This window comes from Sebastes umbrosus, chromosome 11 (genome assembly GCF_015220745.1).
Source record: "Sebastes umbrosus isolate fSebUmb1 chromosome 11, fSebUmb1.pri, whole genome shotgun sequence".
NCBI classification, from domain to species: Eukaryota; Metazoa; Chordata; class Actinopteri; order Perciformes; family Sebastidae; genus Sebastes; species Sebastes umbrosus.
The window spans coordinates 25,050,812-25,074,538 of NC_051279.1; the positions used below are offsets into that span (position 1 = coordinate 25,050,812).

Genomic DNA, 23,727 nt, shown 5'->3' on the forward strand with positions numbered 1-23,727 from the left:
ATACTAGTAGTATAACCTCATAATATACTAGTAGTATAACCTCATAATATACTAGTAGTATAACCTCATACTATACTAGTAGTATAACCTCATACTATACTAGTAGTACGTATTAATTTGGCCAAAATGCAGCATGCAGCATGTAGCATGTAGTATGCAGTATGCGAACAAAAGCAAAAAGTAAAAGTACGCCAAAAATACCTGGATGTCGTACTGATTTGGAAACAAATCTCCAGTATGCATCGGACCAGTCTACCTCGCCTACTGTATGTATTATGAACTGTATGTACTGTATACCGTATACTGCATTCGTTAGTAGTATGTAGTTTGTACTGTATACTGCATACTGTATACTGCGTTCCTCAGTAGTATGTAGTAGGCGGTTTTGAATACAGCCTATGACCAGCTCAGGACGCCATGTTGGATGTGCTGCAGTCACACGACCACAGGTGTGTGTCTGTGTAGAGTGATGTCATCTTCCAGTTCATCACATGTCAAACAGACAGCTCTGTGGTCAGAGTTCCCAGCATGCCGAGCAGCAGCAGCAGCAGCAGCGTCGGGTTCAGCGGTGCTCGGTGTTGCTCGGCGGAGGCGACTGGCAGCAGGTGAACTCGCTGCGTGTCAGAGATCATGCTTCTGGCGTCCTGCAGTGCGCTGACAGCCGCCACGCTGGAGTTCAGGTCTCCGCTGGTGATCAGGTCGAACACGCAGGCCTGGTAGTAGACGTCTCTGGCAGGAAGCAGCGCAGCGCAGTGAGCCTTTGCGCTGGCGGCGGAGGAGGAGTCCGGCGGCGGGCGGAGTGTGTTGAGTCTCTGGGAGGCGGGGCAGCCCCACACACACAGCTGCAGGTCCTGCTCGGGCCCGAAGGCCTCCACGATGCTGCGTGGCGAGCGGACCGACAGGCCGAGCGAGTGTCCGCTCTGACGGACCACCAGCAGCGTGCCAATGTGAGCCGCTCGGATCTCGGCATGTCGGCCAGGACTCTGAGTCCGTACCGTCAGGCTGTGATGACCTCGCCGCTCACCGCTTGCCACCGAGCCGTCGGCGAACGCAGCGGGGACGTTATCGAGCTCGGCCTGGTACAGCTGCTGATCGATACACTGACGCCAGTTCTTAAAGATGATGGTGATCTGAGGAGAAACAACAAGCTTTAGTTATACTGATTCATTTCAAAAGGGATTCTCCTAATTTATTACACGGCTTTGTTGAATACTTGATTCTGATTGGTCAATCACAGCGTTCTGCTGTTATTTCTTTGTAACAGACCGTTGCCAGACCGTTGCTACATATAACAGACCGTTGCTTTGTATAACAGACCGTTGCTTTGTATAGCTGACCGTTGTTATGTATAACAGACCGTTGCTACGTATAACAGACAGTTGCTATGTCTAACAGACCGTTGCTATGGGCGCAGTCTGATGTCAGACTCTGGAGGACCGTTTTTGTGTCAAATTATTGATTTCTTCAGTAAGTAGTCGTGTAATAAGCGGGATAATGTACAGCTAGCGGGTCATTGTTGTGAAATAAACCCCGACAGGGCGATATGGCATCGGTGTGCTGATGGTACTCTCTGATCTGTGTGACTCACCTTGGTGAGCGCGGTGGCGTGCGTCTCCCCTCTTGTAGGTGCGCTGGTGGCCTGTACGTACAGGTACTCGTTGTCTATGAGAGGCCACGCCCCCTGCACAGCACACGTCTGGAAGTCGTCGTTAAAAGTCCGAACATGCGGGTCTCCGAACACGCCGCAATGCAGGTACTCCGGCGTCCGGCCCTCTCTGGTGAACAGGCTCCTCTCGTAGAGGCAGGCGTCCCCCGACAGCGTGCCCTGAGGCAGGGGCCGTGGCTGGGCGGTGGGCCCCGCCCGGGGGCAGCGGTGCTGGATGAGCAGGTCCTCGATGCCCTGAACCGCAGAGTGATAGGCCAGGTCACCGCGACACGCACGCGCCATCCGCTTGGTGCAAATGTCATAGGAGCGCAGGGCGCTGCAGTAACCGGCGTTCACCGCCTCCCTGCTGAGAGCTGCTGCTCCTCCTGCTGCTCCTCCAGCTGCTCCAGCTGCTCCTCCACCTCCACCACTGAGGTCCAACGTCGCAGCCACAAAGTCAGAGTTACACCTCAGGATCCGACAGGAAGCTCCGACTGGAGAGGGAAGATTTAAACATCAGAACATACTCTATATATTAAAATGTTATTATTGTTTTTTTAAAGTACACTGGGAAAAATTTTTTTGGAAACTTGTGTTTGGTGGATTATTTCTCTGTTGTTACAATGCTAATGGTCACTGTATTTTACATCGTTGGAAAGCCTGTTTATTTACCTTCACAATGATGTCCAACTTGTAAGAATCATGCATTTGTGGGATGAGCAGCACAGCTGATTATGTGGGGAGCGCCCAAGAAAAATTTGCCAAAATGCTTTGCCAATGGTAAACAGTGTATTCTCCTGTTGGTATTGACTCTTGTTTTGAGTTGTTTGGTGGATTGGATGATTGAACTCTCTATCAGTAACAAGGAACAAACAAGACATATTGGCTATTTTACACTTTATTCATTTAATACACCGTCAGGAGCCTCAGTAGCGGTGGAAGATCCATACGCAGCCACAACAGCCTGGCACCTCCTCCTCATGCTGGTCACCAACCTGGTCACACGTTGCTGTGGGATGTCGTTCCATTCCTCAACCAGGATTCGTTGCAGGTCAGCCAGCGTGGTTGTGTTGGTCACTCTAACGCGTACAGCACGCCCAAGCTGATCCTACAAGTGTTGAATTGGGTTGAGGTCTGGACTCTTGGCAGGCCGTTCCATTCTCTCTACTCACACATTGTGGAGGTAGTCTGTGATAACCCTGGCTCTGTGGGGGTGAGCGTTGTCATCTTGGAGGATGAAGTTAGGTGCCAGATTGTGGAGATATGGGATCGCCACTGGCTGCAGAATCTCATCCCGATATCTCCCTGCATTGAGATGGCCTTCAATGATGACAAGCCTTGTTTTGCCAGTGAGGGAGATACCTCCCCACACCATGACACTGCCCCCACCAAAAGCTGTTACTCCATCTGTGCAACAATCAGCATAGCGTTCTCTTGTCGTCTCCATACTTTGACCCTGCCATCCATCTTTCGCAGACAGAACCTGGACTCATCACTGAACATGACATTCCCCCACTTGTTCAGGTTCCATTGTCTGTGTTGTCCACACCAGCGCAAACGGGCCTGACGGTGAAGGGCAGTCATTGCAGGCTTCCTGGTAGCCTTATGACAATACACTGTTTACCATTGGCAGAGCATTTTGGCACATTTTTCTTGGGTGTTACCCACATAATCAGCTGTGCTGCTCATCCCACAAATGCATGATCCTTACAAGTTGGACATCATTGTGAAGGTAAATAAACAGGCTTTCCAACGATGTAAAATACAATGACCATTAGCATTGTAACAACAGAGAAATAATCCACCAAACACAAGTTTACAAACTTTTTTTCCCCAGTTTATATTTGTGTGATTTGTTCACACTTTGATTCCTGTGTTTGTTGTAAAATCTTTTATTTTGAAGGCTAACAGACAGAATTTAGCTTGATGCTAACATGTAAAGTGGTTCTCAGGTCAACTGACTCTTCGTACCTTCAGGTGAACTCAGCTGGACCAGCAGCAGAGTCAGCTGGATGCAGTGTTTCCATGGTAACGCCGTGGCCCGAGGCTCCATCAGCAGACTGAACCCAGGACGGGCGGAGTCCCAGAGATCACCTGGACTCTGAGAGATGGACACAGAGAGAGGGGGTGATGATGATGTCACAGGCTAATCAACATTGAACGTACCCAACTTCCTGTTGAGGGTTTCCTGTTTGTTATAAAAAAAACAGACTAGAGTCCAACAGCTAACAGCTCTGTGGGGCTGCACTTATTAGCATTAGCTAAATGTTGGCATCCAATCACTGCTAACATGCATGGTGGTATAGCTAAGCTCTGTGTTGCCACCATGGATGGATGGATGGATGGATGGATGGGTGGAAGGTACGGAGGACAGAACCTGCCAAAATCAAAAAATAAATGAATAAATAAATAAATGACTCGATAAATAAATAAATATGTCATTAAATGTAACAAAAATAATAATAAATCTAAATTTAGCCATTAATTAATTGATAAATTGTGACATCGCTTTTTAATTTGCTTCTTTATTTATCTTTGTCTTAATTCTGTAATTTATTTACTCTTCTGTTTAATTTCCCCTTTTATTTATTGATGTATTAATTTTATCAATTTTTAAATGTAATTATTCATTTAATAAAAATTTTCATTTTATTTTTGCACTTATTTTTAATTTATGTTATTAGAAATATCAATTTATGTCACATTTTATCAATTAATTAATGGCTAGATTTATTTTTAATATTATTTTTGCAACTTTTAATGACATATTTATCTATTTATCGAGTCATTTATTTATTTATTTATTTTTAACAGGTATTAGTACTTTTACTGTAACAGAGTATTTATACAGTGTGGTATTAGTAGTTTTACTATAACAGAGTATTTGTACAGCGTGGTATTAGTATTTTTACTATAACAGAGTATTTATACAGTATGGTATTAGTACTTTTACTGCAGTAAAGGTTGTGGTACTCAGTGCTGTTTCTCTGGTCTGAGGTCAGTTTCCAGTTATCTCTCTGTGTGTTTCCCAGTAAGAGTTGATCATCATGTGATAGTTTGTTAGTAATGAGTTCATCTGTGATCATCTTTCTCTCTAAAACTCATCAGTCTTTATTCTTCATCATGTTTCTTATTGATCCACATTTACTGACATCATCACAGAGCTGACGAAGCTGCAGCACAGTTCAGCACTGCTGTATTCACTGTCCAACATCTGATTTGAGGTCAGTAGTTCAACAGACAGAGATCACAAACCTACAACTATATATAATCTATAACGATATATAATCTGTAACAATATATAATCTATGTATGAACTGTGTTTCTGTTCAGTAATCTGAGGGAAACGTTCACAGACAGTTGATTCATCGATTCAGTAACATGTTTGGTGGTTTGTAGTTGATCAGTTTGGGCTTCAGTTAGCTGATCAATACTTTTAATGTTTTCTTGAAATAAATCAAACTACTGAGTGATGATGATGATGGTGATGATGATGATGGTGATGATGATGTGAGGCCTACCTGCAGAGCCACAGCTGATCCTCACTAACAAACTCATGAATGAAACTCGACTCGTTTCTGCCACAAACTCCAGAATCAGTCAAAAATCACACAGGGTTTGGTGTGTCTCACTCATCTCTCTGTGTTGTAACTTGGACTCTCGTCTGTTTGTCTTTTTTTTTCCCCCTGCAAAACAAACAGCAGCAGGCCGGGGGCGGGGCCCTTTATGCTAAGCTAAGTTAACCAGACATCAATCTCTCAATCTGAACATCTGAAGAGAAAATATTGCACTGTTCCTTTAAAATGAACGAATGATGGCATGTTTCTGCAGTCAGCTGATCTTTAACAGGTGGGAGGGGCTCAGTGTGTGTGTATGTGTGTGTGTGTGTGTGTGTGCATGTGTGAAGTCTAAATTTAAACCCCAGTTGCCCCCCACAGTTACAGCCACACACACACACACACACACACATACATATATAGACACACTTATTATATTTATATTTAATATATGTATTAATGTTTATTCTGGTATTCTATGTTTTCTGATGTTGTGGTTGTACTTTGTGTGTAATCAAACTGATGGAAACTTAAAAAATGATTCTTAATATTCAGCAGTTTGTTGTTTGATGGTTTGTCCGTGACCAACTGGTCCTACTGCTGCAGCTGTTTACTGTGTAAAATCTCACGTATTTTAGGAGGAGTGATACCTCCTCTGTTGTTGTATTGAGACTCAGTGACGGATGGATTCATTCTTTACTGTCTTTGTTTACTGAATATTAAATATACCAAATAAAACTGACCTCATCCTGACCACTTCAGTTATATATGTTGTTATTTGTATGTTTATATATTTATTATTTTCATGTCAGTTTTCTGACGTCTGCAGCAAAACAAGCTTCTGTACTGATGTACTACTACTACTACTACTACTACATAATAATAATAATAATAATAATAATGATAATGCATGAACAACAAATACTCTGTTACATTAAAAGTACTAATATCACACTGTATAAATACTCTGTTACAGTAAAAGTACTAATACCACACTGTATAAATACTCTGTTACAGTAAAAGTACTAATACCACACTGTACAAATACTCTGAGAGGCCTGATATAACCAGGACGATCCTGTGGTACAGATATTATAACCATATATTTTATACATATTTAAAGATAAATTAAAGGAGTTTGATGTATGAGAATCTGAGCAGCAGAGATGTCCTACATTTCCCACAATGCACCTGGGTCATGTCTCTCATTAGAGCCTCTGTCTGTAAACAGACTTAAAACAACTTTTCATTCAAGAAAACATCGAAACAGTTTCATCCTGTTTAGCAACAATAAGGTATGAATACATTATTCATATACATCATTATTATTATACATTACAATTATTATTATTATAAGTTATTATTATTATCAGTGTAACTGTGACTGAAGTGAAACATGTAAAGACAGATTTGTGTCTCACCTTCAACTGATTCAGTATCAGAGTCCGTCCATGTCCTCAGTCTGTCCTCAGGGGAACCGTCCAAAAGGGGGACTCTGAAACCTGCAGGACTCTCCAGGTCTCTGTCCAGGTCTGTCCAAGACTCTGGGGTCTGTGGTGTCCCACTCTGGGTCCTGGTCTTTGCCTCGCGGTGCGTTCACAGCTGACTGGGAGCTTCAGTCGTTTCTAAATAAATCACCAACAACCAGCACCTGCTGCACGACAACTGACACACACACACACACACACACACACACACACACACACACACTCTGCAGTTTATTTTTATTTCAGACCTCCAGGAAGTTGAAACTTTATTTAAAACCTTCAGTTTAACGAAGACACAAAGTTCACTTTGAATTTCATTGAGTTTTTCTGAAAGTTGTAACAAATGTTTATATAAATGTTAATAATGATTTAAAGATCAGTTACAAACACATTTACTTAAGTACTACGTTGAGCTACTGTACTTGAGTATTTACATGTTCTGTACGTTCTACTCCTCCTCTACTACACCTCAGAGAGAAATACAGTTCTTTTTACTGCTCTATGTTTATCTGACAGCTTCTGTGACTTTTGTTTATAATTATAAAAATCAGCAGTAATAGAGATTAAGTATAATAGATAATAATGTAACACTGCACAAGAAGTACTTTTACTTGTAATACTTTGAGTACATACTAGGACTGTTTTAAAGCCACTAATTTCTTTAATGCATTAACGCTACTTGCGATTTTTAGGTTGTAGCGACTCAGTTTTAAAGCTAGAGTGAAGATACTAGCAACATATGAAACTAGTAAACCTGATGAATCCATTGGTACCAACCATGTCATACTAGCTTGTCGTGAAGGAGGCTAAATAACGCTCCAAACTTACACTACATTTTGGCGAGGAAAAACTGTTATGTCACTTTTTCAAAGGGGTCCCTTGACCTCTGACCTCAAGATATGTGAATGAAAATGGGTTCTATGGGTACCTACGAGTCTCCCCTTCACAGACATGCCAACTTTATGATAATCACATGCAGTTTGGGGCAAGTCATAGTCAAGTCAGCACACTGACACAATGACAGCTGTTGTTGCCTGTTGGGCTGCAGTTTGCCATGTTATGATTTGAGCATATTTTTATCTAAATGCAGTACCTGTGAGGGTTTCTGGACAATATTTGTCATTGTTTTGTGTTGTTAATTGATTTCCAATAATAAATATACATACATTTACATAAAGCAGCATATTTGTCCACTCCCATGTTAGTACATCTTGAACAGATCAAAAATGCGCAATTCATTTGCGATTAATCAAGATTAAATGTTTTAATCAATTCACAGCCCCAGTTAAAAAACGTAACAAGAGGAAACCTATTTTCTCATTTGAAATATTAATATTTATTGCTCATTTAATAAGCTTGCTATTCTATAGAAACTTAGTCATTGAACGGTTAGATGATGATCTCAGATCAGCTCGATGTGCAGTAGCAGCAGACAGACAGCAGGAAGCAGCACTGACTCACTGACAGCATGAAGCTGCATTAAAACATCCTGCTCATCATCATCAAACTGAAGACATTAAATATTAATATAGACGAACACTCTGCTTATTTCAGCTGCTTCCACCTTCACTAGAGTTGTAAATAAAGTTCTGTGTGATTGAATATGATGGTGTGAACAGATGGAAGGTCCAGCAGGGTTGAACAGGTTAAGTTGTTGGCCCTTTAAGAGTGAAGCGAGGCCCCTCCACGCCTCACTGAGCAGCTCAGAGCCTTTGTTAGTGTTTAGAGGGGGGGGGGGGTCCGGACCAAAACCAGGACAGACGGACTGAGACCCTCCACAGATCAGAAACCTCTCATCAACCACACAGAGACAAGCTGCAGTGGAGCGGTGAGTTCATGTTGATTTAACTTCTTCATTGGAGTGAAACTGTAAAAAACTTTGGAGCAGAAAGAACCTGAATGCAACAGTTTAGTTTAAATGTCATGCCATTTATGTTAATATAATCCACACATTATATTATACTATAACATTAATATCACAGAGATTTCAGACAGTTCTGCTAAACTCTGAATTTTGTTCAATGACAACATGTTTAAAATGATTAATATCTGTACGTTGAACAGTTGAACAGTTGAACGTTTTGAACGTTTTGAACGTTTTGAATGCGTTGAACAGTTGAACAGTTGAACGTTTTGAACGTTTTGAACGTTTTGAACGTTTTGAATGCGTTGAACGCAGCCTCTGTGGTGTTTTAACTCCCCTCCTGTGTGTGTGTGTGTGTGTGTGTGTGTGTGTGTGTGTGTGTTTTCAGGGCGTGTGGCGTGTTTCCTCCCGGGGTCGGGCAGGTCCGGGATGCGGTGCACTGTTGTCATGTCCCCCCTCCAATATTGCACTCGTCCCGGCCTCCCCGGCCCAGGGGTCACGACCCCCCACCTCCAGACGGCAGCAGAGAAACGCCGCTGGAGCTCAGAAAGACGAGGTAGAAGAAACGTCTCAACTATTATGGGATGGATAGATTCATGTTTCCCCTCAGAGGATGAATCATAATAACTTTAACGATCCTCTGACTCTTCATCTAGCGCCATCATCAGGTCAACATGTCCAATACTTTGGTTTGTGACTAAATACCTGCAGAACTAATGACATTCATCAGCTGGACTCTTATGGAGGACGGAACCTGCAAAAATACAAAATAAATAAATAAATATGTCATTAAATGCAGCAAAAATAATATTAAAATAAATGTAGCCATTAATTAATTGATAAAATGTGACAAATTATTATTTACTCTTCTGTTTAATTCTAGTATCAAAGTAACAACTTATGTCACATTTTATCAATTAATTAATGGCTACACTATTTTTGTTACATTTAATGACATTTATTTATTATTAATAATTTTTACATTTATTTTTTATTTATTCATTTATTTTTGTTTTTAATTTTTGCATTTATTTTTTAGTTATTTTATTAGAACTATCAATTTATGTCACGTTATCAATTAATTAATGGCTACATTTATTTGTAATACTATTTTTGCTACATTTAATGACATATTTATTTCATTATTTATTCATTTATTTTAATTTTGGCAGGTTCAGTCCTCCATAGACTCTGTGTTTACTGATAATTAGCAAATGTTAGCATGCTAATATGCTAAACTAAGCAGGTGAACATTAGCATGTTAACATGTCACTGAAGGCCACAGTGACCGCTAGAGATTTTAGTGTGAAAATCATGGAAAACAAAAGCATTGTTTTAGGAAAAGTATCGGACGGGAGTTTATTTCAACACAGATAATTATGTACATTTGAAAACACTCAGAAACATGTAGAAGGAATATTCCATCTGTAACGGGAGCTTATCACTTCTCAGCAGGGTGTTTGATTGTTAAAGGTTTGTCCGTCAGTTAAACTCAACTTATTTGAGTCAGAAACGTCGTGATTAAAAGACAAATGACACATAATTTAGAGGACAGATGGCGTGATGCAACGTCGGACTGGAGATGAGCTCTTCAGATGTGTTTACAGTGTGTTTGTCTTTTTAAACATGATGTCTAACTGAAGAGTTAAAGGCACAATGAGGAGGATTGGTCGGTGGCAGTTTGTAAACACAACATTCACCCCTCCTCCGGTGGGGGAAAGCCAACGTTTTGGAACAATGGCTTTGTCGGCCATTTTCATAGCTTCCTCTTGGATGCGTGCTTATGATCCGGCACCTGGTCGCTACGTTTTTATAGAGGTTGACGCCCAGAACATCCCGAACGCAGCAGAATAATAAAACCTAGACAGAGGGCTGCAGATACAGACACCACCACACACTGCCAGTGGTCAGAAGTGATGGAGAGGGATTATTTTATCAGTCTATATGTTGTTTTTTAGGAGAATCCTACTCATTGTGCCTGTATAGTTTGCCTGGAGAAACATGACTGAACAGAAAAATACACCAACACCGTTCACACCTGCAGTACGGAGCCCCCGCAGGGTCATTTCTTTAAAGGTGCGTTCAGGTCCTCTGCAGCTCTCACACTTGAATGTGCATCAGAAATTGTTTACGATGAGTCTGGAAGTCTTCGGGCACCGTGTCTGAAATAAGTGAAATTAATAAATAAACATGAACTGACAGCAACACAAGTTAATAACACAGTTCATCTTCTTTAATATGTTATAACACATTAATAAAGTGTTACTTTACACTTCCTGTAGATGAATTATAATTTAACATAAACACAAAACGAAAAGATAAATCTTCTGTTTTTACAATGAAGTTCTGTGATAACTAAACCTCTCATTGATCACTAAACACATCTGAAGCTAATCGATCCACAAGTCCTGATTCGTTATCAATCACTTCACTGAAAAACGTCAACAGCATCAACGTGATCGTCTCTCTCTGGATGTTCAGAAAACACATGAATTCACTTCAACTCATTTTATTTGTGGCTTTAAAAGTTCCTGTGAATCTGGTTTGATGCTCTAATGTTTCCTGTTGTGTGTGTTCGGGGTCAGAGGTCGTACCGTTACACCTGTAGCGCAGGTTGGACCAGATGATGTTTTCCTGGGAGAAACAGAAGACACCGAGCCGGCCTCCTCTCATCGTGGTGTCGATCACAACGCCAGAGTCGGCCACCATGTCTCTCCCCTCAAACAGCTTCACCCTGAAACACAGACACACAGACAGGGACATGCCGGGTTAGAAACCAAACGCTCCCCAATGAGACACACAGGGACACGCCAAAGTTTATTAAAATTGAACGGGTGGAGTGAGCTGAACAAAGTTGTCACTCATCTGGTGATAGCACTGTGCTTTGTTACACTGTGACAAGAGTGTGTGGATGAAGCATTAAGATGTTAAATTTTACTCATTTAGCGACTGGCTAGTTAGCTAGCTACCTTGCTAATTCCACCATGCTACAGAAAATGAGCCCAACAGCGGACAGCGCTGGGTCACGGTCCCTCTGCCTCACTCCTCGCCGCTAGGAGACTACTTCACCGGGAGGAGAGCAGGCGTTAGCTAGCTAGCTTGTCAGACTCTGAACAAGCTAGCCAGTTCAGGAGACAGACAATCTAGCTAGTTAACTAACGTTAGCCAGCCGTCTACTCCTCCTGAAGTAGTCTCCAGCGGTGTAGAGGTCGGCTAATCTGGTCTCATTGGTTAATGTTAACTTTCTCAACTAACACTTGTGATCCTGGAGAGTGAGTGACAGAACATATTGAGAGAAACTAGTATTTTCTTCAGTTATTGTTAAAAAAACAAGCCAACAATACTTGCTAGCCAGCTTTAACTAACGTGTTCAGAGAATTATTCTGCCTCCACTTAAGACAGTCAGACAGACAGACAGTCAGTCAGACAGACCAGGTCCTCTGTACTTTCTTCAGCTCAGTGAATAGACTTTGTACAGAATCCTCCTCTTTTATTTCTTTTCTCTCTGACTGACTGAAGAATGTGAGTCAGCGGCTCCTTTAAATCTTCTGTCTCAGTTTAAATAACGTCTAGATATAAAAAAAACACTGACACAAACTGCATTCATGTTGTTAATACATATTTAACCAGTTTCTGTCTGTGTTTACAGTAACCCTGTATTTTACTTCTCTCAAAGATTAACAGGAACTTTACATCCAAACACACTGATCTTCATCTTCATCATCATTAAAACATCAATAGTCTCTAATAAAGTCTGACAGTTGTATTCGTATGTTTTATGTGAAAACTTTTTCCAGTGCGTCTCTCCGTCTCTCGTCTGATCTGCATATCAACGGTTGCCGAGGCGGATTCTTGCCAGGGCTTTGGTCGCCATGGAGATGAGTACAATAGAGTACCGGGGGGCCCCGGAGCCACAAAGAAGTTTCAGAGGGGAAAGAATGCAGTAAAAGTAGAGAGAGGACGAGACGGAGGACACACAGCTGCAGGGTTAGAGAGTACTACAGTACTACAGTATCTATGTACTACAGAGTACTACAGCAAAAAGTAGAGAAAGGACGAGACGGATAAGACACTGCTGTACAGTTAGAGAGTACTAAGCGTCTTTGAGATTAATATAAAGCGCTATATAAATCCAATATATTATTATATTACTACAGTACTACACTATCTGTACTACAGAGTACTACAGTAAAGAGTAGAGAGAGGACGAGACAGAGAACACACAGCTGCAGGGTTAGAGAGTACTACAGTATCTGTACTACAGAATACTGCACTATCTGTACTGGTTCTGGTCTAACCCAGCCTCAGGTCTGGTCTGGTTCTGGTTCTGGTTCTGTTTCTGGTTCTGGCCCAACCCAGCCTCATATCTGGTCTTGTTCTGGTCTAACCCAACCTCAGGTGTGGTTCTGGTCTAACCCAACCTCAGGTCTGGTTGTGGTCTAACCCAGTCTCAGGTCTGGTTCTGGTCTAACCCAGCCTCAGGTCTGGTTTTGGTCCTGGTCCAGCCCAGCCTCAGTTCTGGTTCTGGTCCAGCCCAGCCTCAGGTCTGGTTCTGGTCTCACCTGATGTAGCCCACCTGCGGCCGGTGGCTGAGGTGCCAACGGTACGAGGTTTTGTCCTTCCAGCCGACGTTTCGTGGATCCTTCCAGAGCAGCTTCACCTCTCCAGGTGTGTCTCCGGTGTGCCACAGGGCGTTCCTCAAGAACTCTCCTGGTCCAGTCCGAGACTTCACCGCCTGCAGGACCGACACACGCATCATTTTATTACATCTATACAGATTATATCTATGTCAAGTATATCTATGTAGATTATATCTATACAGATTATATCTATGTCGAGTATATCTATACAGGTTACATCTATGTAGATTATATATATGTAGATTATCTACACAGCTGGGCCATGGCTCTGAATAAAGTAGAGACCAGTAGAGACCAGTAGAGACCTTGAGCTGCAGGGCGGGCTGGGCCATGGCTCTGAAGGGGATCGACTGCCAGTACGTCTGCTCCGTCTGTTTCCACATCACCACGTAGAAACTTGATGAGTCCTGGTAGCCGAAGATGAAGCCGGCGTAGTCGTCGTCGGTTACCGTGTTGACGTGGAACGTTCCCTCGAAGTCGACTCCGTTAAACGCTGTGTAGCCTGCAGACACACGGAGGAGGTTAGGGTCTGTAGTCCTGGTCTAAACGTGAACCTGGACTCAATAATAAATAAAGTCACGTACCCACGGCTAAACCCGGGTCACTGTTCATCGTCTGAACTATCTCCATCCCCTGGAGACAAAACACAGCGTTTAGAGGACACATAGTGATGAAGAGGATGATGATGATGATGTCATCATGGTCACCTGGTTCAGGACCACCCAGGTGGGGTCAATCTGGGCGTCGCCCTCTGGGTCCAGGATGACCGTCTGATAGGCTCTGAAGTCGGTCAGAGTGACCTCAGCGCTCTCCGGACAAACGTCAAACAGATCCATCACTGAGTCATTATCAAAGTCGTTCTCACAGACGTCCCCAATGCCGTTCACTGGAGAGACAGACAGGTGGAGAGAGAGACAAACAGGTTAGAGAGAGACAGGTGGAGAGACAGGTGTGAGAGAGACAGACAGACAGGTGGAGAGAAACAGACAGGTGGAGAGACACGGACAGACAGGTGGAGAGAGCCAGACAGACGGAGAGCCAGACAGACAGGTGGAGAGCGACAGACAGGTGGAGAGACACGGACAGACAGGTGGAGAGAGACAGACAGACGGAGAGACAGACAGACAGGTGGAGAGCGACAGACAGGTGAGAGAGAGACAGACAGATGGAGAGACAGGTGTGAGAGAGACAGACAGACAGGTGGAGAGAAACAGACAGGTGGAGAGACACGGACAGACAGGTGTGAGAGAGACAGACAGACGGAGAGAGATAGACAGACAGGTGGAGAGAAACAGACAGGTGGAGAGACACGGACAGACAGGTGGAGAGAGACAGACAGACAGGTGGAGAGAAACAGACAGGTGGAGAGACACGGACAGACAGGTGGAGAGAGCCAGACAGACGGAGAGCCAGACAGACAGGTGGAGAGCGACAGACAGGTGGAGAGACACGGACAGACAGGTGGAGAGAGACAGACAGACGGAGAGACAGACAGACAGGTGGAGAGCGACAGACAGGTGAGAGAGAGACAGACAGATGGAGAGACAGGTGTGAGAGAGACAGACAGACAGGTGGAGAGAAACAGACAGGTGGAGAGACACGGACAGACAGGTGTGAGAGAGACAGACAGACGGAGAGAGATAGACAGACAGGTGGAGAGAAACAGACAGGTGGAGAGACACGGACAGACAGGTGGAGAGAGACAGACAGACGGAGAGACAGACAGACAGGTGGAGAGCGACAGACAGGTGAGAGAGAGACAGACAGATGGAGAGACAGGTGTGAGAGAGACAGACAGACAGGTGGAGAGAAACAGACAGGTGGAGAGACACGGACAGACAGGTGTGAGAGAGACAGACAGACGGAGAGAGATAGACAGACAGGTGGAGAGAGACAGACAGGTGAGAGAGAGACAGACAGATGGAGAGACAAACAGGTGGAGAGAGACAGGGAGGTGGAGAGAGAGACAAACAGGTATAAGGTTCTTATGCAAAGGAAACATTGTTCACTGCTCCAGTAAATAGGACGGACCTTAGCCAGAAAACTTTATGCTAGCATAAAGTTAACATTATGTTAGCATAAAGCCAATGTTATGCTATTATAAAACTAATGTTATACTAGTATAAACTAGGGTTGTGCTAGAATAAGCTAAGGTTATGCTAGAATAAAGCTAACGTTATGCTAGCATAAAGCTAACAGCTTGTGTTCCAGTCTCCACCCTGTGATGATCAGAGGACTGAATAACTAACGTAACACTCAGTGTTGTGAATGAGACATTCAGATATTGAGAACGGTGAACAGACAGTTTAACTGGAACTACTTAGTAGGTGTCCATTATCAGCAATTAATGGACACCCTGCAGCCAATCAGAATCCAGTATTCATAAAAATTGTTACGGTCGGAGTCTTTCTGGTTGGGGTTGACGATGAGTCGGCAGTTGTCGTAGTCGTCGAGGACGCCGTCGTTGTCGTCGTCGTGATCACAGTCGTCTCCGAGGCCGTCGTTGTCAGAGTCCAGCTGGGAGCTGTTGGGGATGTCTGGACAGTTGTCTCTGCTGTCCTGGAGACCGTCTCCATCCCTGCAGGACCACGTCATCATACTTCAGTGTATTTATAGTTCATCTTATTTTATTGTACCATATATGCTGTTTTTGCACTTACAACTCCTGTACTGTATTGCACTATTTAGAATATATTTTTGCAAGTACTGTATATTATACTTTATATTTATATTACTTTACTTTATATTACTGAATATTATATACTGTATGTATATAATATTTGTGTGTGTGTGTGTGAGACATACATGTCTTGGTTGGTGTCACAAATGTCTCCCACCAGGTCGTTGTCGACATCCGTCTGAAAAAGAGAGAGACGTTTAGGAGACACACTGTGACCTCTGACCTCTGACCTGTTGATTCAGTTCAGTGTTGCCTTGATATGCTGATCAGTCTGGACCTGGACTGAACTCACATATGGTTCAGGTGCACCAGGAAAGAGAAAAGGAAGTCAACTAAACACCGAGCTGACTGTCCATCCTCTGAACACAAACAGTTTACGTTTTATGAAACTTAATCAAAGTTAAAGACTCCGTAAACATCAGGGACAATGAAAATTGTCATCCATCAGTGTGTGTGTTTGTTTGTGTGCACATCTTTGTTCTGGTAAAAAGAGACAACAGAGCGGAGGTGAAGGAGGCTGACGGAAAGCAGACTGATAAGATGCGGGTTCGAGGTGAGCATCAAGGCATCGTTATGCTCAAACAACACTCACATAATGTGGGCATCGTGTCGCGTGTTTTATTGAAAATCATTTTTTCAGAGTTTGTGCAGGGTGAGAATATGTCTCCGTCTCTCTTTGGGTTACTTGCTTCTCTAAAACTAACATTAGAGATCCTGATTACCAATATCATGAAGCTGGTTATCACCCGTCTAGCTGTTACAGTCAGGCAAGAGGAAAAGAAAGGTTGTTAACCGCCACATTACAAGTCAACACCTGGACAACAGTGGCAAAGGTATACAGAATGAATGTTTTATTATGTCCTCAAACTCATGAGATCTGTGTGACCCAAATGATGTTGAGTTAGTTTATCACCAGATAAACCTGGGTGGTCCAAAGATCAATGACAGGACAGGAACGCACAAGATACATATTTCTGCTATGCAAAATTATATATAAATTATATATATATTTTCTGACTTTCTTCTAACGTTTACTTTTGACTTTGAATTAGTGTATTAGTGTCCGTTCGTCTGACTGTACCAAGCAGCAACTTCCTGCTAACGCAGAAATGCCTAAAACTGCAGTTCCTCTGATGTCCACTTGAGGCTCCAACAGTTAGTCGTTCCCCATAGACCTCCATGTTAAAATGTCCAACTTTACAGCAGAAATAAACATGTTTACTGCCTGGTACAAAAAACAGCTTTGGTCTCTAGAGCCAATAGCCTGTGTAATAACACCTGTCTAATTTCCCCATTCATGACAACTGTATGGTGGGTGAATTTTTACTACGTTCATATCTGACACAGTTATACAGTGGTCTGTACCTGCATCGGGTTACTGAGTTCAGGACAGCTGTCACAGGCGTCTCCCACTCCGTCTCTGTCTCTGTCCGTCTGCATCGGGTTCGGTACCTTCGGACAGTTATCCAGAACGTTGGGAATACCTAAACATAAACATACACATTTTAAATGCATCCTTAAAGGGACTGTTTGTAAGAATCAGAAATTGGTTGTAACAGCAACACCTGTGGCCGTTAAGTCAACGAAAGTCAGTGTCCTGTTGCTTGCGCTCGCCCGTTTGCACGCGCTACCTGAATGTGAGCGAGCATCCGTCAAAACAGTGAGGCGACACACTTCAGCTAAAACCACATATCACTCTATATTTCACCTGCTTGGCAGTAATGTTAGCTGACCAGATGAAGGTCTCTCCATGAATCAATGCTGATCCTAGTGTTGGCTTTTCCTGCCTCAGCCTCCTCGGAGACGATAATGTGTCTCGCTGCGGAGCCCCGTCACTTCACAAGACACGGGAAACCTCTGTTGGTCTGGAGGAGCTGCAGCATTTATTTCAGCACAAACGTCCACTGTACATTCACTAGATATTCTCAGAGCTACGAAGTCTTCTGCAGTGTGTAGTGTGCGCGCATGCACGTGAGGTTGAGCGAGCTGAGTGAAGGCAAGCAGGCAGGCAGAGGAGCAGAGGAGCAGAGGAGCAGAGTACAACAGAGACTCCGGCCCTGGAGACCAAAGCTACAGTCTCCCCCGCATCCTCCGACCGCGGCCAACACTGTTTAACAGACGGGCTTCACTAGATAGAACTTTGTGGTTTTGGTACTTCCGTGTAGTTTGTGTTGGAGTCTGAGTCTGAACAGCTTAACCACACGCGAGCGCGCATGGGACACCGACCCTGATTGATTTATACGTGTAAGAAGTTACAAACCCTTTAAATCTACATTATATACGACTCAAATATTTATGGTTTGGCACTCAAGGATATCTATCTATCTATCTATCTATCTATCTATCTATCTATCTATCTATCTATCTATCTATCTATCAATCTATCTATCTATCTATCTATCTATCTATCTATCTATCTATCTATCTATCTATCTATCTATCTATCTATCTATCGTCTTCTTCATGAAGACAGACACCCTGTGGATTGTTGGAGATCCTGTAACTGATCCTGAGTATTATGTGCTCAGGTTCAGGTGTTTCTGTTTCCTGTTTAAGATGATGAAGATTATGAAGATGATGATGAATGATGAGGACAGACTGGCGGTCTCTCTCACCGTCCCCGTCGATGTCCTGGTCACAGGCGTCTCCCTGTCCGTTGCTGTCCGTGTCTTTCTGGTTCGTGTTGGGGACGTTGGGACAGTTATCACAAGCGTCTCCGAACGAGTCGCTGTCTGAATTCTGCTGGTCTTTGTTCGGGACCAACCGGCAGTTATCCTGAAGGTCACAAGGTCACATCATAAAGTGCACACACAGACACACACACAGACAGACACACACGCACGCACGCACGCACGCACGCACGCACGCACGCACGCACGCACGCACGCACGCACGCACGCACACACACACACACACACACGCTGTCTAACCTCCACGTTTTTGATGCCGTCTCCGTCGGCGTCCTCGTCACACTGATCTCCGATCCCGTCGTTGTCGGCGTCCTCCTGACCAGAGTTCGGTGTGAACACACAGTTGTCCTGGTGGACAGAGACATTAACCAATCAATGACTGATATAAGATAAGGTGATGTCACGTTTGATGTCATGGGACAATATGTCATTGGGTTTAAAGACAAAAAACGTCTTGAATTAAGGATATAAAGTGAAATAAAACACATACACACTTAATAAAGCTTTAAAATCTCACATGATATACAAACTAATGTGTTTATATATTGATGTCTCTCACGCATCTTTTTACAATATTAATTTAACCTTTTCCCCTCTGTACAATAGAGCCGTTTTAGTCTTTTTTAGGGAGTTACAGGGAGTCTTTAGGGGGAGATAGTAGGTCAACAGTAAATATCACATAGAAGTGGTGTACATCATCTGAAAGCTGGGAACCTGAAGATTAATTTGAGATGCTGCTCAGCACTGTGTGTCAAGTTCTAGTCATAAATCAGAAATAAACATGAATGAATGAATTAAAATAAATAGTGAAACTGTATAAGGGGTTTAGAACATTATAATAGAAGTATATGATGGTCATCCCCATGCTCTATTATGTCTCATAAGTTGTTGGAGCAATTTTTTGGTTGATACCATTTGTTACACAGATTTGGTGTCATTTTATACAGTGAGGTCATGTTTCTAAAAATGGTCTCACTACAATGAAATGACGACTATGGGGACTAACATCATCACACATGAATACAGTTGAGTTCATTGGATCCACAAGAGTCTCTGCAGAGCTTTACAGTGATACCCAATTTATGTATGGGAATGTCTGCTCTATACCTGTTCTATTTCTATGGATAAGACATACAATGTGAGAGGATATGAAGATGATGAAGATGAAGATGAAGATGAAGATGAAGATGAAGATGAAGATGATGATGATGATGATGATGATTATGTTGATGATGAGTCAGGTGTCTCACCTGTTTGCAGTGTTTGTCGTTGTCCATGCAGGGCAGAGGGCGGTCAGGATACCCGTCGATGTCTGTGTCCGGTCCACATGTGTTACCGTTACCAGCCCAACCCACATTACACTGCTCACACACGCACGCACGCACGCACGCACTCACACACACACACACACACACACACACACACACACACACACACACACACATTAGTGAATTAATAATGACTACTGTCTCTGATGATGACTGACAGTCAGCGCCGTCTCACCCTGCAGGCGACCTCTCCGCTCCTCTCCATGGTGCAGTGGCCGTTGGAGTCACAGGGGTTAAAGGTCAATGCAGCACACGACTTCCTGGGGAAGCAACCTGACGTCTGGTTACCGAGGAAACCAGGTTTACAGCCTCCACACTTGTATGAACCCTGAGATAGGATGGGACAGTGTTACAGCTGAGCGTCCACTAGAGGGCGCCGCCTCGCTGTGACTGACTGCAGATCAGTAATCAGACAGAACAGGAACTCACCACAGTGTTGATGCACACAGAGTTTGATACACAGGCGTCTGGTAGATCTAGACACTCATCTATATCTACACACTCCTGAGAGACAGACAAGGGGAGAGGGGGGGGGGAGAGACAGGTGAATGAACAGAATATAGCTAACAGACATTGTTGACTTTTAAACATGTTTAGAGGGACTGTTTGTAAGAATCAGAAATGCTTGTTAACAGCGACACCTGTGGCCGTTAAGTCAACGAAAGTCAGCGCCGGGATCGCGCGTGTGCTCGCTCTAAATAGACATGAACGAGCATCGCTCAAAACAGTGAGGCGACACGTCAGCTAAAACCACAATATCGCTCTAAATTTCACCTGCTTGGCAGTAATGTTAGCTGACCAGACGAAGGTCTCTCCATGAATCAATGCTGATCCTAGTGTTGGCTTTTCCTGCCTTAGCATCCCGACCGCTGCCGGAGGGAGACACCAGCACCCGGTCGGAGACGATAACGTTTCTCGCTGCGGTGCCCCGTCACTTCACAAGACACGGAAAACCTCTGTTGGTCTGGAGGAGCTGCAGCATTTATTCCTGCACAAACGTCCGCTGTACATTCACTAGATATTCTCAGAGCTACGAAGTCATCTGCAGTGTGTAGTGTGCTCGCATGCACGTGAGGTGGAGCGAGCTGAGTGAAGGCAAGCAGGCAGAGGAGCAGATGAGCAGAGTACAGCAGAGTCTCTGGCCCTGGAGACCAAAGCTACGATCTCCCCCGCGTACTACGACCGCCACCAACACTATTTTGCAAGACGGGCTTCACTAGATATAACTTTGCGGTTTTGGTGCTTCCGTGTAGTTTGAGTTGGAGTCTTGTCTGAACAGCTTAGCCACACGCGAGTGCGCATATGCGAGCGCGCATATGCAAACGCGCATGGGACACCGACCCGGTGATTTATATGTGTAAGAAGTTACAAACAGTCCCTTTAAGGGACGTCAAAGAGAAAACCTGTCTTTGTGTCTGACCTGTCTCTGTGTGTGTGTGTGTGTGTCTGACCTGTCTGTGTGTCTTGGCGTAGTCCAGTCCAGTTCCAGCCAGTGGCGCCCCCCACAGGCCAGGAGGACAGGAGTGACAGGTGAACCCCCCGACAGTGTTCACACAGGCTTCAGGAGAGAAACAAGGCTGCAGCTCACACTGACACATACAGAGAAGGGGAGGGGGGGCGGGGGGAGGTTAACATCAGGACACTGTTGTTGTGGGTTGTTGTGTAGTTTAATGTTGTAGTGTAGTCGCATTGTTGTTGTTGTAGTGTTGTTGTAGCTGTGTAGTTGTAGTGTTGTTGTAGTTGTATAATTGTGTATGTTGTAGTGTTGTAGTATAGTTGTGAATGTCACTGTGTAGTTGCAGTGTTGTAATTGTGTAGTTGCAGTGTTGTTGTATAGTTGTATATGTTGTTGTGTAGTTGTAGTGTTGTTGTGTTGTTGTAGTGTAGTTGCCTTGTTGTTGTAGTTGTATAGTTGTACATGTTGTTGTGTAGTTGTAGTGTTGTTGTGTTGTTGGATAGTTGTGTATGTTGTTGTGTAGTTGCAGTGTTGTGGTGTTGTTGTTGTAGTGTTGTTGTGTAGTTGTAGTGTTGTTGTTGTAGTATAGTTGTGTATGTTGTTGTATAGTTGCAGTTTTGTGGTGGTGTTGTTCTTGCAGAATAGTTGTGTATGTTGTTGTGTAGTGACCTCATCGATGTCGTGACAGTGGGTCCCGTTGCCTCTGGTTCCAGGTGGACAGGGTCCACAGGTGTAACCTGGGTAATGCAGACTCTCCATGCAGGACACCGTCTTATAGCAGGGATTAGGAGAGCAGCGAGACCGAGGCTCATGGAAACCTGCAGACAGACAAGCACACAGACAGACAGACAGACGGACAGGCTGTCTTCAATCAGGTCCTCAGATAATAGACCGCTATGATACGCAGAGAAGAAGCAGCTGACTCACCACAAACCTGACACTCCAGGATGGTGTTCCTGATCAGAGACATCTCTTTGACCTGATGGGGACAGGAGACAATCAATACACTCCTGTCTGTCTCTCAGAGTATCTCACCTGTTCTCTGATGTTCTGTCTGTCTCTCAGAGTGTCTCACCTGTTCTCTGATGTCCTGTCTCAGTTCTCCCAGGATCTGATTGAAGATGATGAGCTGACCAATCAGAGCCTTGGTGTGATCACCTGACAGGAAACCATCAAAGCAACAGGATCAATAGAGGTTAGATGCAGCTGATCAGCTGTGATTATTGATAAATTGAACATGATGTTGAGTGTGTGAACTCACCCAGGATGGAGTTCAACTCCCCACTCACTGAAAGACCAGAGAAACCTCAGATTATAATGAATGTATTGATCAGCTGGAACAGAAAGCGACAACAACAAGTACAAGAAGCTCTTCACATTTTAAAATAATCTGATTATTGTGACACTCAGAAGGTGACAGGAAGTGGAAACACTTCTTCTCCTGTCACCTTTTACACACAACAACAAACTGATTGTCTTTACATCTGAACTGGAGACGCGGCGATCGAATCCATCAGTCTCACATAGATGGTCGCATTTACACACATGATGGTTTTACGTGGCACACACAGTGGCACAGACAGTGACGTCTTTGTTTGATTTGATTTGTTTGAGTGAGAGAAGCTCCTGTAACTTCGAAGAGTTTTGGAGAAAATGTAAGTTATTTAATAGTTCATGTTTTATTATGAACATACACAACTGAATTGTGAATGTTGTAAATTGTAGTTCTTAGAAAGAAAGAATATATAGAAACATTCACTTGGACAGCCCTATTTTATTTATATATACAGTGGAGGAAATAAGTATTTGATCCCTTGCCGATTTTGTAAGTTTGCCCACTTACAAAGAAAAGAACGGTCTATAATTTTAATGGTAGGTATATTTTAACAGTGAGAGACAGAATATAAAAAAAAAATCCAGAAAATCACATCATATAAAAGTTATAAATTGATTTGTATTTTATTGTGGGAAATAAGTATTTGATCCCCTAGCAAAACATGACTCAGTACTTGGTGGAGAAACGTTGTTGGCAAGCACAGAGGTCAGACGTTTCTTGTAGTTGGTCACCAGGTTTGCGCACATCTCAGGAGGGATTTTGGTCCACTCCTCTTTGCAGATCATCTCCAAATCCTTAAGGTTTCGAGGCTGTCGCTTGGCAACTCGAAGCTTCAGCTCCCTCCACAGATTTTCTATGGAATTAAGGTCCGGAGACTGGCTAGGCCACTCCATGACCTTAATGTGTTTCTTTTTGAGCCACTCCTTTGTTGCCTTGGCCGTATGTTTTTGGTCATTCTCGTGCTGGAAGACCCATCCATCAGTGTCCTGGCTGAGGGAAGAAGGTTGTCGCCCAACATTTCACGGTACATGGCCCCGTCCATCC

The 23,727-nt window shown here is 43.6% G+C and overlaps 2 protein-coding genes across 7 annotated transcripts in view; both read right to left on the reverse strand.

Annotated features, from left to right (window-relative positions):
- hjv (hemojuvelin BMP co-receptor) lies at positions 1 to 6,760 on the reverse strand. Of its 3 annotated transcripts, none has more exons than XM_037783626.1 (4): positions 6,624 to 6,760; positions 3,617 to 3,746; positions 1,688 to 2,139; positions 1 to 1,148 (listed from the first exon to the last, which is right to left on the reverse strand). In XM_037783626.1, the coding sequence occupies exons 2-4, from the start codon at positions 3,696 to 3,698 to the stop codon at positions 495 to 497; spliced, it is 1,188 nt and encodes a 395-aa protein (XP_037639554.1). In that variant the 5' UTR covers positions 3,699 to 3,746; positions 6,624 to 6,760; the 3' UTR covers positions 1 to 494. The 3 variants fall into 3 exon arrangements, with proteins under 3 accessions (XP_037639554.1, XP_037639551.1, XP_037639553.1); XM_037783623.1 differs by having other exon boundaries at positions 3 to 1,130; positions 1,589 to 2,139; XM_037783625.1 differs by lacking the exon at positions 6,624 to 6,760 and adding an exon at positions 5,167 to 5,298 and having other exon boundaries at positions 3 to 1,130; positions 1,589 to 2,139.
- The window catches only part of thbs3a (thrombospondin 3a), a 26,087-nt gene continuing 9,113 nt past the window's right edge, over positions 6,754 to 23,727 (reverse strand). The window contains exons 5-25 of one of the 4 annotated variants that reach the window (XR_005208689.1): positions 22,609 to 22,635; positions 22,423 to 22,505; positions 22,275 to 22,326; positions 22,017 to 22,165; positions 21,343 to 21,480; positions 20,321 to 20,395; positions 20,067 to 20,219; positions 19,814 to 19,924; positions 18,804 to 18,911; positions 18,489 to 18,648; positions 17,239 to 17,357; positions 15,999 to 16,051; positions 15,590 to 15,771; positions 13,901 to 14,079; positions 13,778 to 13,826; positions 13,499 to 13,695; positions 13,116 to 13,288; positions 11,148 to 11,287; positions 10,592 to 10,715; positions 9,259 to 9,307; positions 8,431 to 8,566 (exon numbers count right to left, since the gene is read on the reverse strand). Coding sequence is in view for 1 of the 4 variants with exons in the window: in XM_037783539.1 (XP_037639467.1) it covers positions 10,654 to 10,715; positions 11,148 to 11,287; positions 13,116 to 13,288; positions 13,499 to 13,695; positions 13,778 to 13,826; positions 13,901 to 14,079; positions 15,590 to 15,771; positions 15,999 to 16,051; positions 17,239 to 17,357; positions 18,489 to 18,648; positions 18,804 to 18,911; positions 19,814 to 19,924; positions 20,067 to 20,219; positions 20,321 to 20,395; positions 21,343 to 21,480; positions 22,017 to 22,165; positions 22,275 to 22,326; positions 22,423 to 22,505; positions 22,609 to 22,635 (2,210 nt within the window). In the remaining 3 variants the exon portion in view is untranslated. The other 3 variants (XR_005208690.1, XR_005208688.1, XM_037783539.1) reach the window with 3 other exon arrangements.